Genomic DNA, 13,651 nt, shown 5'->3' with positions numbered 1-13,651 from the left:
CTCAATCAAGTGGCTCTGGAAATGGAACAACACAGACTGTTTCTGAAAAATGCTGTAAAAATTTCACAGTTTAGAAAGTTTTTGCTCTGTAAGAAGAAAAACCTGCTACTCTCCTCACAACTCAAAATCAGATCAAACAAATTAAAGGAAAATAAAATTCTGAGTTTAAATTTGACATATCCTCAGAAAGATGGGCCATTTTTGCAGAAGGTGACATTTTTGCCTGAACTGCCTAAAAACCAACATAAGTATGTGCTGCTGCTTTGCATAGGTGGACTGCAAATCCTCCTTCTTACTACTTGCCCAAGAGGTGAAGCATAACAAAACAGATTCAAATAAATATTCCATGTGCCAAAGAGCTGAAGATTTTAGGCTACATAAGCAAATCCTTCTATACAAGAACCAGTAAGGTGAAACCAATGGGAGGCAAACTATTCCCTTCTTCTGACACTTCCCACAGAAAGATTCACACAGAGTCTGTTTGCACTTTATTTTGCTGACTCAAACACTGATGGTCCAAAAATGTGAAACAGTGCTGGATAAAAAAAATGCTCAGTGGACCCAATAACTGAACAGTACAATGAGTCTTCACCTTTTCCTCCATCTTTAGTTTGTCATTTCCATTAAAATCCTTTCTTTCCTGACAGAGGAAAGACGTGTACAGAACTTAATAAACCCTGGATTCTGTCTGCTCAAGTAAGAATACTGTGACCTATCCAAGCGTCATGCCAGATCAAGGCAAAGAGTTTAAAGATCTCTTTTGCTGTTCACTTTCTTCAGTAACAAACATCAAATCTTTTTATCCTGCCTACAAGAGCCTGCAAGGATGAGCAAAACGTTAAAACATTTATATTCTCTTCTGACAGAGTCATGGCAGGGAAAAATTATTTGCAAGACTCATCTGATATGATGTTGACATGAAACATTGCAGCAGATGAGAAAACATGAACCACGATGCCATCAGCAGCTAAACAGCAGCTAAACAGCCTCCAAATAGCACAAATAGAATAAATGGCACCAGCTCACCAGCTCTTGCAGAGCTGAGAGACAGCATGAGGAGCATCAGGGGGAAGATTAGACAAGGCTCAGATGGAGCTAGTGGGAAGAACAAAATACATTCAAGCATCACCTTGTTGCTCAGCTCCTTAAACTATCTGCTCAATAATTGCGCGTTATTGGCCAGGGTTGCTGGCAGAAGAAAGGCTTGTCTGGAATAGACCCACAGAGAGATGCCACGGCTCCTGAAGCCACAAATGAACCCCAGAGGCTCCAAAGAGAACATATTTACTCTCTATCCTTGCAAAACACAAGGCAAAGACTATGAAGTTATCGCCTGAGTACTGATAGCTCCTCATTGCTAGTGAGAAAAGAACACAAGTGAGAAAGGCACAGCACATTCAGCTATTTAACTCTTTCCCATCCTTTTGCAAATCATATTCCCAGCAGAACAATGCATGAAAACAATGCATGAACACCTACTTGAGACAGAAAAGGTGAAGGTGATGGTAATGACAATGAAATTATTTGTAGATGCCAGAAAAAAAAACATCTATTGCTTCAGATTTTGTTGCATATTGAAGCTTTAAAAAATACAAAAAAAGAGATGAGGAAAAAAAAAAGGCTAAGCAGCACTTAAATCTCACATTTCTTTTTCACATAAAATCTGTCACTATTACAGGGCATCATAAAAATCAAAAATCACCAAGCAGAGATGAAAAACAAAATGTTTCTGGCTTGCAGCATATATTTATACATAAATCAAGAATATTGAAGTCTACACAAAAAAAAAAAACACATTTAAACATTCTAAGTATTTATAAAAAAACACATATTTTGTCTATGAAAGGGTGCAGTAGGAGAGTAAACGTTCATAGAACACTTAGTATAAGCAAGCAGAAATCATTAATTTTAATAGAAAGTCTTCCACAAAGGCCTGAAATGCTTCTAAAAATAGCCCAAAATATTAGGACAGTTTGCTTGTGGTGTGATTTGCTTATCTATTTGTTTTACATAACAAACGGATTTATCTTGAAAGACAGCTGAAATCTCTTTCCTCTGTCTTCTTTTTGCATTTTAGCAGTACTGCTCATGCAGTACTGCTAAAGTTACATTGCATTAGCTATGCAGCATGCAATGTTAAAATCCCTATATGCGATTTAACCACTGTCTGCAGTTCTTCTAGCTTGAATAAACTGCTGAATTAATTAACAGCATTTCTTCAATGCTATAAAAAGCCTCCAGCCATTTTTCTCACTAAGTTGTGTAATTCACCCAATGAAAATAAGTCTTTCAGTATTCCTCAATGACTTTATCTTACAGTACCATTTTGAGAGGTTCTACTCATTGCAGGATCATTTGATAGTCACTGCACCCTGAACAGACTGGGGAAAAGACGTATTGCTACATGTTAAGAAATAAAAATACAGGTTCTTCCTGGAATTTTAAAGGCTCCTTTATGTGAATCTATAAAGATTCTTGGCAGGGACAAGGAATATTGTAATAAAGACCAAATCACTGCTTACACTTTTTTTTTTCTTTTTCATTTGTCCTTCCAATTCTCATAATCGTTAAGGTAAATATTTCTCTTTCCTATATTACCTCAGTTTGTAGCTCTCTTTCATCACTCTGTCAACTGATTAGAAGGCTGTCTTTAAGACCTTTTCCACACAGTTAGATGCCTGAGCATAATCAATCCTGATCAGCGTGACTCCTGCAACAGCAGTGACTGCCTGAGTCAGACATTACTCTGGAGCCATGTTCTGGAAGTTAGGAAAGGCTACTGTTCCTACTTTCAGCTTAGGATTTGCTCAGAATAACTATTTCCCTGAAAAGGTTGCAGCATCTATAAGTCATAGACCACTGACAAAAATTAGGAGATCCAAAAGCAGAATGTACTTAAATAGGACTAAGGCCATGCCAAAAAAGGGAACCAGAGAGGCAAACTCACGACAGCCTGGTGCCATGAGTAGCCATTTGACAGTGCTTCTTGCTAATTAGCTCGTAACTCCAGGCATGAGATCTGCTATTGCTGTGATGTTTTAGGAAAAATACTGACATGTCTAAATGTCATGCTATAAGGTTACTTCACAGTTGTCACTATTCAGACTGATGCCTCATGAAGGTCAGCAGTAATCCGCGTTCACCTTGCTGAGGCTGCCACAGCACAGCCCCCATCAGGCTGCCCAGAGCAGGCAAAGGTGAGCACAGTCAGCGAGCAGAGGTGGGAGTCACCTTGGGGAACGATTGGCCTCAGCTAGGGGCACTCCCTGTGCACAGAGAGGAGGCAAATGCAGACAATAAGAAAGCTGCCAATAGCAGAACAAAGGGAATGTAACAATGCTGCTGTGTTCGTCAAAGAACAGAGACGGCCATTTTGCTTGCATAATTTCCAAGTGAGAGTTTTGCTGTATCTCAGATTAGTCGCTTGGCACAGCCCAGTACTGATACATAAGACACCAAGGGATGTATTAGCTCAACAGATCTCACAGATCTCCCTCATGTGAGCTCTTGCCTGGGTCCATGGCTCTGCTCTGCGGTGCTGGGGCTCGCGGCTAAAGATGGGCACTGAGGCCTGTCCTGCTTCGTGCTCATTATAGAAAGACACTGAACCCTTTGTTGTTGCCTTGGGAGCAGGGGTGGCAAGCACTGGGAGCAAGAGTGACTAACAGCATAGAAAATGCCTTCCTGCATAACTTCTACAAACTACAAATGATTTAAAAAGAACACAGACTTCCAGAACCCTACATTTTTAGACAAAACAATTTCATCCACTATTGGTCTCATAGTTTTTCTTCCATAACATAGTTTTTCTGCCTTACAAGACCTTACAGTACACAACACAGCTAATCCTAATTGAGCTTCTTTTCTCTTCCACTAAGAGCAGTGCTTTCTACCAAGAAAAGTGTTTTATGTAATTAGGCACAGATCAGATTCAAAGTAGGGTTTTTATTCACCCATTCTTAGTTTTAACATACATTGAATTGTGATGGGACCATGTACAACAGTTAACACTGTGTCTGGGAGGATGCAAATCAAACTCGTTAGCTGCATGCATACTTAATTCCAAAGGAAACTGAAGGAAGTGCTGTGGTGAAGTTCACATTCACACATTGTCTGTCATGTATTGGTCAAAAAGAATTCTAATAAGTGTCTGAAAGGAACCTTACTACTATTAGAAAAGTCTATTAAGTTACACTAGCTGAGATACAAGGAACAAAAATAAATCAATAACACCTCTTGGGATATCCAGGATTTAATAAAATATATTCATTTTCATTAAGGCTACCCTCTACAAGAGAGTGATTTGCTTCTGATTTCCTTCACACACACAGTAGTAAGCAGAAACAATCCCAGTGAAGTCCAGGGAGTTACACTACATTGCTATAAACATGAGGATGATCCATTCCTTCACAGTTCCCATGTAGTCCTCTGACACTATGCTCTTCTTTCATCATGAATACAGGTAAGCCTCTTTGTCAAGTAAAATCTGGGAGGGAAAGGATGGCCCAAGGGCAGCAAAAGTTCATAGAATACTGTCACAGGGGACTGAGCAAACATACAGAAGAGGAGGTGAAGTACTGGGAAAATATTTTACATGACTTATGAGCTTAGGAAAAATCCTCAGTTACTTATTGACATTGCTTCTGTAATTATAAATAAACCCTTAGGCTAGAAGAAATTCAAGTTTTTCTCACCTGGGAAGTCATTCAATCTACTTGATATGCATGCCCTCTCTCTGCAAGCAAGCATGGTACAACACCACAGAACTGTCTCCAGTATGATTTCTCCTGTGTTATCCAACATTTTCTACCTATTTTTCATCCCTACATGATCCTAGGTGAACCTTCTCAGCAGAAACATACTCCACATCACCCTGAGGAAGTAGGCTCTACAGCCTCCTATAGCCCTGGAAAACCAATTCAAGAGAAAGGAAGGTCACAGTCCTCAGTGATCTCCATTTATTCAAGTTTAACACGACTGTGGAACTCCACTCAAGATACAGAGGACCCAGTCTTCTAAAGTTTTCCTGTTGTATTTGATCATTATTCTCTGGAGCCCATTGGTATTACAAGTCTTTGTGCCTTGGCCAGAAGAGTGCTCTGGTTATAGAAAGTATCAGAAGAGGAAACACTGAAACCTCTCCACACAAGCAGGACTACAGAAATACAATGGAAGTGACAAAATTCAATTTTAGACCTCTGCAGTAAACACAAAGATTTACAATTGAAAGGCCTATGTTTTGAATTAGCTAAAGAACCCCACAGCCCAATATCCAGAGTCAAGACCTAGGTGTGTGTATAATCAAGATGCTATAATCGCAATATAATTGTTTAATCAACAGATATCAAGATGTTGTAATCACAAAATAATCAAGAGAATCAAGCAAGGTAGACAATGATCACAAAAGAGAATAAGTGGAAGAGCTTACCCTTCGGCTGAGCTCACCAGAAGACACCAAGAGAGATGATCTCCAGAAGAGATCCTTCCCCCTCTGGTAGCCAGCTCTTAAATAGGTCTAGGAGGGGTGGAGCCTGGCTCCACCCCTTCCGGCAGCACAGGTGAATTGCCTTCACCTGTGCTCCTCTGGCTGACTCGTGGCTCGCCTCAGGTGATTAATCAGAGGTTCAGGCCGTGACTCAGCAGTTCCCATACAGGTGTGAAGTACAGTAAAAATCTGCCAGTGACCTAAATGAAAAGATCATCTGATCTGAGAAAGAAAGTATTGCAGTCAATCAGGTTGTACTGACTGTCCTGACTTCTTCAGGGCAAATTAGTTTCAAGATACAGCTCTATGCTCAACTTCAACAGGATTATATCCACCTTGGTCATCTTTCTAGCCATCATCCCAAATCTAGGCTACCAGAAGTCTTTGAAAAATGTTAACTACAGAGTTTCAAGCACAGGTGACATCAGGCGCGACCTCAGATGCTTTACTTACAAGTCTATATCAAAACCCAGCAAGGTAACAAATCCAGAGGTCACGCACACTCTATCATTATCACCACAGACACAGTTAAAAGTTTGACTTTCCATTTGCTGTATTTGATGTAAGTATTGCTAACTCACCTTTATGTCAAAACAAGAAGGTGGTTAGCAATAACTGTAGCTCCAGTGATTCTTCTCCTCCAACAGAAAGATGGTGGTAGGAAATTCTCCTCTTGCAGAGCTGCCAGAGAGCAGCTGTAGCAGTCAGTGATAGACTGCTGGTGTCAAACAGATGGGAGAAAAGATAGAAAATGAGGCTGGAAGCAAAGAGGAAGATGTGCACTGCAGATGATCGAGAACTAAAGAGTGAGTGACAGGACAGACTACATTGAGCACATTTTTATGAGGACAATAGTAAAATGATACTGAACAGCACACTCCCCTTGGAAATTTAGCTTTCCAAGTTAATCCTGTCAAAAGTTGTGGTGTTATGAGGTGCTGTGTTTTTCAGGAATATCTTCGGTAGCAGTTCTCATGGTGCCAGAGATGTGACAAAAATAATATTATGAAAATATAAATTTAAATGTTCACATTTATCTTTCACTCACTGTGTTAGGCAACAGATCATATGAATAGGGAAGATGCTGAAGCTAAGCTAGACTAGAATACTGTTATCTCATTTTCAGACACACATCAGGAGAGAAATCAGATAGGGAGATAAGCTAGTAAGGGTATCCATCTTCGTATGTGCTTATTTGTGTGCAATATATTCAAAGTTCTTTTTCACCCAAATTTCTATTTTTGGTATGAACCAAGCAAAGCCTCTCCTAGAACCTCAAAGAATTCTATTTCCTTGTGCTTCTGGAGACAAATACATCTTAATACATATTACAGGATCTTTTCAGCAACTCTGGAGAGCAGTACAAAGATTCATCATCAGTTAACATGCAAACTCCATCATTAAGAGAACTGTGCAGAAATATATATATATAAATAAATATATAAATATATAAAAATATATATATAAAAACCAGCTACAGGCTTTATATATATATATATAAAGCCTGTAGCTGGTTTTTGTATCTGTTTCAGTGAGTTTGTCAGCAACACAATCTCGTAACTCAAGCAAGCAATTTTCACACAGCTGGAAGTGGCCATTATGTTCATATGCGCTTATCTGGACACTGAACAAGTGTTTGTTTTCTGGAATAAGCACTTAAAGAGTATCCAGTTTAGAAAGAACAAACATATTGGCTAATTTGAATCAAAGGCACTCCGTCATCCCAAATTAAACACTCAAGCGAAGATAGTTCTAAATACAGCAGTGAACTACAACTGAGAAACACACAAATGGAGAAGCCTTATGTTTAAAACATGGGACTGAGAGCTATTAGATCTTAGTTTCTCTCCTACTTCTGCTGCTTGACTTTTCCTCTTGATCTTGAGTAAATTATTTATTGTCAAGACTTGAATCTCCCCAGATTCAAAAAGAGGCAGTTAGACTCCCTGGCTTTAAAGAGCTATGTCGAAATAATTTATTCATTATTCTTTGCAGAGCACTCTAAAATTATTAGATACTGCTCTGGAAATGCATATTATTAGTGCTACTATACTCTACCCGCAATTCCCAAAATAACCCTGAATATATCTTGCATGGATTTATAGTATTCTAAATTAAAGCCAGTGGTACCTTGAGTCCTGAACTAGTATGTTGTCATGAAAGTGTAAAATGAAGCAAAATAATCCAGTCTTGATCATATTACAAATGATCTTTGCACTATCTTACTCTTATCATTTCTTACAGTACTATATTATGCATACATTAACTGTAATGACAGCAAGTAGATGGAAGGAAAGACCATTGCATGAAGGTCAACAGCTGAATGGCAAAGAGCCATTGCAAATTCTGAGAATGAAACCAACAGGCTAGCTCGAGCCCCATTATAAATGGTGATGTGATCAATATGATATGCTTCATTAGAAAAGCAGTAAAGAAGAATTTTTTAACTGGCTTTATCAAAGCTCAGCAAGTTTTGGACTCAATGCTTTGATTAAAACAACAGCCTTTTTAAAAATTATGCATTTTGCATAAGGCTGAGAGGTCCTCTGACACTCAGGATCAATTCAGTCCATTTGCTCATGTGAAGGCAGATGTAACTGTGTCCGTTGAACTGCTTTTGCTGCAACTGCAAACTGAGCGGCTCTATAATGAAGCAGCTGCTCAGATGTTTAATAGCCCATGCTGTATCTCTGCCCAAACGTATATTTTCAAGATAGCTGCATCAACAAATTAGGGGTATGATTACAGATTCCTATCCGAAACTTTGATTAAGGCTGCATGGAATTGGGGTGAAAGGTGATGATAGGTAACTTGGTACATTAGCATATCTGACTAATGAGAATCATAGGATAAATTAAATTCTCACTATCTGTGGGAGCAAGTTTTGAGGGAAACCGTTATTACAGTGACCATTTTATTTAATAACTTCTAAAGAAGTGCATTCTACAGCAAGCCAACGTGATAAAACTGACAGCCTCGAAAAGCTCCATTACCTGTTGGTCATCGGGAGTCCATATGCCACATGTGATCTGACTCTCCAAGTTTATTTCTGAAGACCAGTGTCTTTGTCCGCTGACTGAACCAACCAGCACAAATCCATCTCTATAGGAGATGAGTGCTTGAGTCCCATCATGGCTCCATGTAAAGTCGCTTACCTTAGTATATCAGAGGTAAGAAAACAGATATGTTAGACATGTAGTAATTTATTTTTGTTTTGATAAAATTTAGCATCGCACAGAGCTAAGCAGAGCAACTACTAGTCCAGCGGAACTGATTTTATGGCAGTCAGGTAAAGCAGCTGTCCTTTCAAAGACACTTCTTGCATACTCCATTCATTAAAGAAAGGTTCCATTTTCTCCTGTGTTTTTTTTTCATTATCTTTTTCATTTTGTCTCTCAGGACTTGATAATTCTGGACTGAAGAGAAAACATATATACCAACCTGTGCCCCACGATCATTTACAAGCTCCACAGACCATCTGCCCTCATATTGTATCCAAACAAATATTCCTCCATCTGCATCACAAGTTGCTAATTTCTGAAATGGTTCATTCCATCTAACCAGCACAACCTGAAAGGATTACAGAACAAAAAGAGCATTACCAAAGCTGTGTAGAGTGTTAACAATTTTACAAGAAGAACTTAAATAATAATGTGAAATAAACAACACTGCATTTAAATTCTAACGAACATATACAAAATAGCAATTTTCAGCACAGAATTAAATGTCTTTCAAGAACAGCTGGAATCATTTTGTCATGACTGTCAGGAAATGCAGGCGCTCTTCCCAACCCTCTTTCCAGTGATTTCCCCCTCCACAGTCTCGGGGTCTGCTAGACCTCACCTCAAATCCTCAACTCTGGTGACTCCAAATTACATGCACTGACAGCAGATTCAATTTGAATACTCACGTCACCAGTGACACACACCAAAAATATAGTCACAGATCATTACAACATAGAAATTTCATAGAAAACTTGATCTGTTATAGGGTGGAGAAGGAATACAAAGCAGCTGTAGATTTCCACACGTTAGGGCTAGCTGCACTTTTCTAGAGAATCTAATCAAGTCCAACCTGTCATACAGCTCTCTGATTTATAATTAATATAAATTTAACAAATACAGAATCTCCCAAGGCCTCAGCACAGAACTGAAGCAAAAAACATATATATGTCATCTTAGTGCCTGAAGCAGAAATCAGCTGTAAAACCATCCAGTTAAACCTTTTGTTAATGACTTCTTCTTAAAACCTTTGTTCCAAATTAGATTTATTTCAAAACATTCAGATTTGGACGGGATGCTCACATTCATACACAAGGTTTCTCCCCCATTCCTTTACAGGGATACAGCAAGTGCAGATAAATAGAACAAATACTGAATTATCAATCAGTAGAATGCTAAATTTAACTACTTAGTGGACATCTAGATTCATGCTTTTTCATAAACCTGAACACATAATTACAGCAAAGAGAGTGAAAGACTTCCCTGGAATATATTCTGCCCTTCACTGAAAAGCAACGATGTTCCTAAATGTTCCAGTCCTGAAATGAACTCTGAGTAGACAAATCCACCACATTTCACATTGAAAGCAGAAGTCATTTTCAGAATAAGGATATAAATATGTATGTCTGAAACCAAAACTGAACAGCTGAAAAAAAAAAGATGATCTTACATTCACTTAAGGAGTGCTATACTTATTTGCAGTGTATTCACTACAGAATCAATTGCAAATCAATGTAGCCCTCCATGCCTGAAGGATCAACCACTGAATGATTAAACAACTAAAAGAAAACAGTTTCTTCATGCATACTTCAAAATTATGTGAAGAAATAAGACAAACTGCCTCCCTGCTGCTATGAAGCTAGGGAGATTCTGCATTTGAGATTTTGCAGAAAAATGCCTGGCTGTCCCTGAATCAAGTAGAACCCACTCCCAAAAACAGCACTGTATGGATTATATCATACATAGGGGTTTTTTGTTTGTTTTGTTTGTTTGTTCTTGGAAGAGAAGTGAATAAGATATTCCAGCACAGTAATACCAGCAGCTGTATTTTGGTTGAAGACTCGCTCCGTCTCTTCTGTCTAAACAAGAACAGCACTAATTTTTCATTTCTTTCCTATTTCTTGAAAATCACAGCTATCATTTCATCCACCCTGAGACAAAACACAATAACTACATAATTGTACTTGCCAATATTACCAAAGAAGTCATGAAAACCTCATATGCAACATCAAGATAACTCTGAAAAATGCTCCTCTTTAAGACTGGGGGAAGGTAAGTCTAACAATTTTCTTTATAGACCAAAAAATATTTATAATCAGTCAAAATCAGATCTCTAGTGCTTCGGGAATCCTCACATTGGACTTTTCATAGACTGAACAGAATAAATTGCTAGAGGATTTAGGAAAAAAAAGACAAAACTATTTGTTCAAATAAAATTAGGCTTTTCAGCGAACACAATCAAAGTTACTACCTGCCTCAAAATTGCTGTTTTATCTGACAAAGATCTGAGACAAACATATGATTATACAGGTTAGCCATACCAGCTGACTTAATGAAAAGAATTAGGGGAAAAGTGGCAAGAGTTACATTGGCTCCTTTTTATTTATTTTATTTACGTTTGCCTCCTTTCTATTTTAAACCTTCTTAAAGATCGAAAATATCTTTTGATTCAAATTCAGCGCAACATATATTTTCTTCATATATTTTCTTTCAATTTGATAAAAACAAAACCCAGGGACACATTCGAATGTAAGCATGATTAACTAGAGTTCTCCTCTTTCCTTCCCAATTAGATACAAATCAGTAACTTCCAAATCCTCTATTTGGTGAGCTGTGAAGGTCAAAACTCCAATAAGCCTCTGGCTTTAAGAGTAATAACCTCGCTGCTTTGTAATTACAAATGAAAGCGAGACAATGATTTTATATGACTTCTGATAACACGCTCAATAAGTAAGTAATTTTGTAATTTGAAAATTTAACTTCTGAAAACACAGAACAAATGTTATCATTTTATGAGGTCACTTCCATCATTTACATTTAACATCTGACTACAGGTGCTGACTCCACAGCTGCTTTGAGTCTTTCCAATTTTGTTTTAGGCACTTACAATATAGAAGCTGAGATAAAGAAAGGAAAAGAATTACCCCGAATATTACAATGACTTTTAGCTTTTACATTGTCCAGAATCTAAAGAATATGAAAACATGCCTCATCGACAGTGCCCTTAAATAATCCATAAGCTTGATCTACTCCTCCAGAAATAGAAATGCTACCACTAACCCATAAATGCAAAGATAACATCACTTTCCCTAACAGCTTCAACTCACAGGGGCCCCATCTTTACTTCTCCTACTTTTACAGTTCTCTACTTCCTATTCAGCATCTTCCCGTAGGCACTCAAAGACTAAACTGTTTTATCTTGTAATGAAAGAACAAAAACATTGGTGTGCCAAAGAAAGTTGCCTGTGGACTATTTGTGGCCTGCACAGCCTATGCATAGTGCCTGTTTATTTATTTAAAATTAACTATAAAAATTGCAAATGGTGCATATTCTACTCTATAAAAATTTTGTATTGCAGACATTAATCAGCTTTTGAATTGGTACCTCATGCAGGCAATTATCTTCCACAAATAAAACTCCAAGGAACTCCTAGTCTAATATATTCATTTAAGTACAGTGTAAAGGCCAGTATATCACAGCAAATAGGATTCTTGCCATGAAGTTCAATGAACTTTTGAATCAAAGTCTTATGTTTTCTTTGAGCTCCTTTTGGACAATGCTTAATGGTGAAAAGTTTATCTGAAAAGTGGAACAGTCCTTATTTTTAATAGCTCTAACTGCCAACTTGATTTTTTTGAATTAAATTTAATTTACATTAATGGTGCTAAAAACTCTAAAAACTGTCTGCTGTTATAATTCTACAAGCAGCACAATCAATAAAAAATAAAACCTTTTGAAATCATTTTCACCACAAAATAAGGACTTGTCATTAAGATTCCACTGCAGCTTTCATACTAGACATTAAAAAACATGGTTTACCACATATTACATTTTTATGGCCTTCTACAAAAGAGTGATGATGTTGATGAACAAAGGAAGGGCAACTGATGTCATCTACCTGGACTTGTGAAAGGCATTTGACACGGCTGACACTGTTAATTTTGAACTGGAGAGCGAAGGATTTGAAAGCTGGACTAATTGGAGAATAAAGAATTGGTTGGATGGTTGTAGCCAGGTGGTTGGAGTCAATGGATCTGTGCGCACATCCAGCTGAAGGCTGGTCACAAGTATGACTCCCATGGGTCAGTCTTGGGATCAGTGCTCTGCAATACCTTTATCAGTGACAAAGACAATGGGAATAAGTGCATCCTCTGCAAGTTTGCTGATGACACCAAGCTGAGTGGTGCAGTTGACACAATGGAAGGAAGGGATGGAGAACATTTCTAACTCAAAAACATCAATTATATTTACACCTCAATAAGCTATATGCCATTTTGTTTAATGCTTTCACTCTCATTTTTCCTATTTCTCCTTTGTGTTTGCTTTGTGATGCCATCCAGAGGGACCTGGAAAGGCTTAAAAAGCGGGCTCATGAGAACGTAATGAGGTTCAATAAAGCCAAGTGCAACACTGCACTTGAGTCAGGGCAATCCTGGATATGTGTACAGTCTGGAAGAACACACTGAGAGCAGCCCTGCAGAAAAGGTCTTGGGTTGGACAAAAAGCTGGATGTGAGCCAGCAGTGTGTTCTTGCAGCCATGGATGCCAACTGTATCCCAGGCTGCAACAAAACATGGATGGCAGCCAGGTGAGGGAGGTGATTGCCTCCCTCTGCTCTGCCCTCATGAGCCCCCACCTGCAGTATTGTGTCCAAGCCTGGGACTCGCAGCCCAAGGAGGATGCGAAGCTGCTGAAGCAAGGCAAGAGGAAGCCAGAAATATGGTCAGAGGGCTGGAGCACATCTCCTGTGAAGAAAAGCAGAGGGAGCTGGGCTTGTTTAGCTTGGAGAAGGCTTCAGGGAGACCTCACTGCAGCTTTCCAGTAGTAAAGGGGAACTTATAAGCAGGAGGGAGACAAACTTTTTAAACAGCGTAATACCTTGACAGGACAAGGGGGAATGGCTTTATAATAAAAGAGGGAAACTCAGATTAGCTGTTAAGAGCA

At 38.5% G+C, this 13,651-nt stretch overlaps 1 protein-coding gene across 1 annotated transcript in view; it reads right to left on the bottom strand.

Annotated features, from left to right (window-relative positions):
• Positions 1-13,651, bottom strand: part of TULP4 (TUB like protein 4) — a gene marked incomplete at both ends in the record, with an annotated part of 106,744 nt that overhangs the window by 41,590 nt on the left and 51,503 nt on the right. Inside the window, 2 exons of the mRNA XM_079532482.1 lie at positions 8,479-8,640; positions 8,927-9,055. Of these exons, the coding sequence (XP_079388608.1) occupies positions 8,479-8,640; positions 8,927-9,055 (291 nt within the window). The remainder of the gene's footprint in view (positions 1-8,478; positions 8,641-8,926; positions 9,056-13,651) is intronic.

The sequence above is a fragment of the Tetrao urogallus genome (assembly GCF_951394365.1).
Source record: "Tetrao urogallus genome assembly, chromosome: 2".
NCBI classification, from domain to species: Eukaryota; Metazoa; Chordata; class Aves; order Galliformes; family Phasianidae; genus Tetrao; species Tetrao urogallus.
Note: the sequence above shows the minus strand (reverse complement) of the source record. Positions and strands in the feature narration are given on the sequence as shown.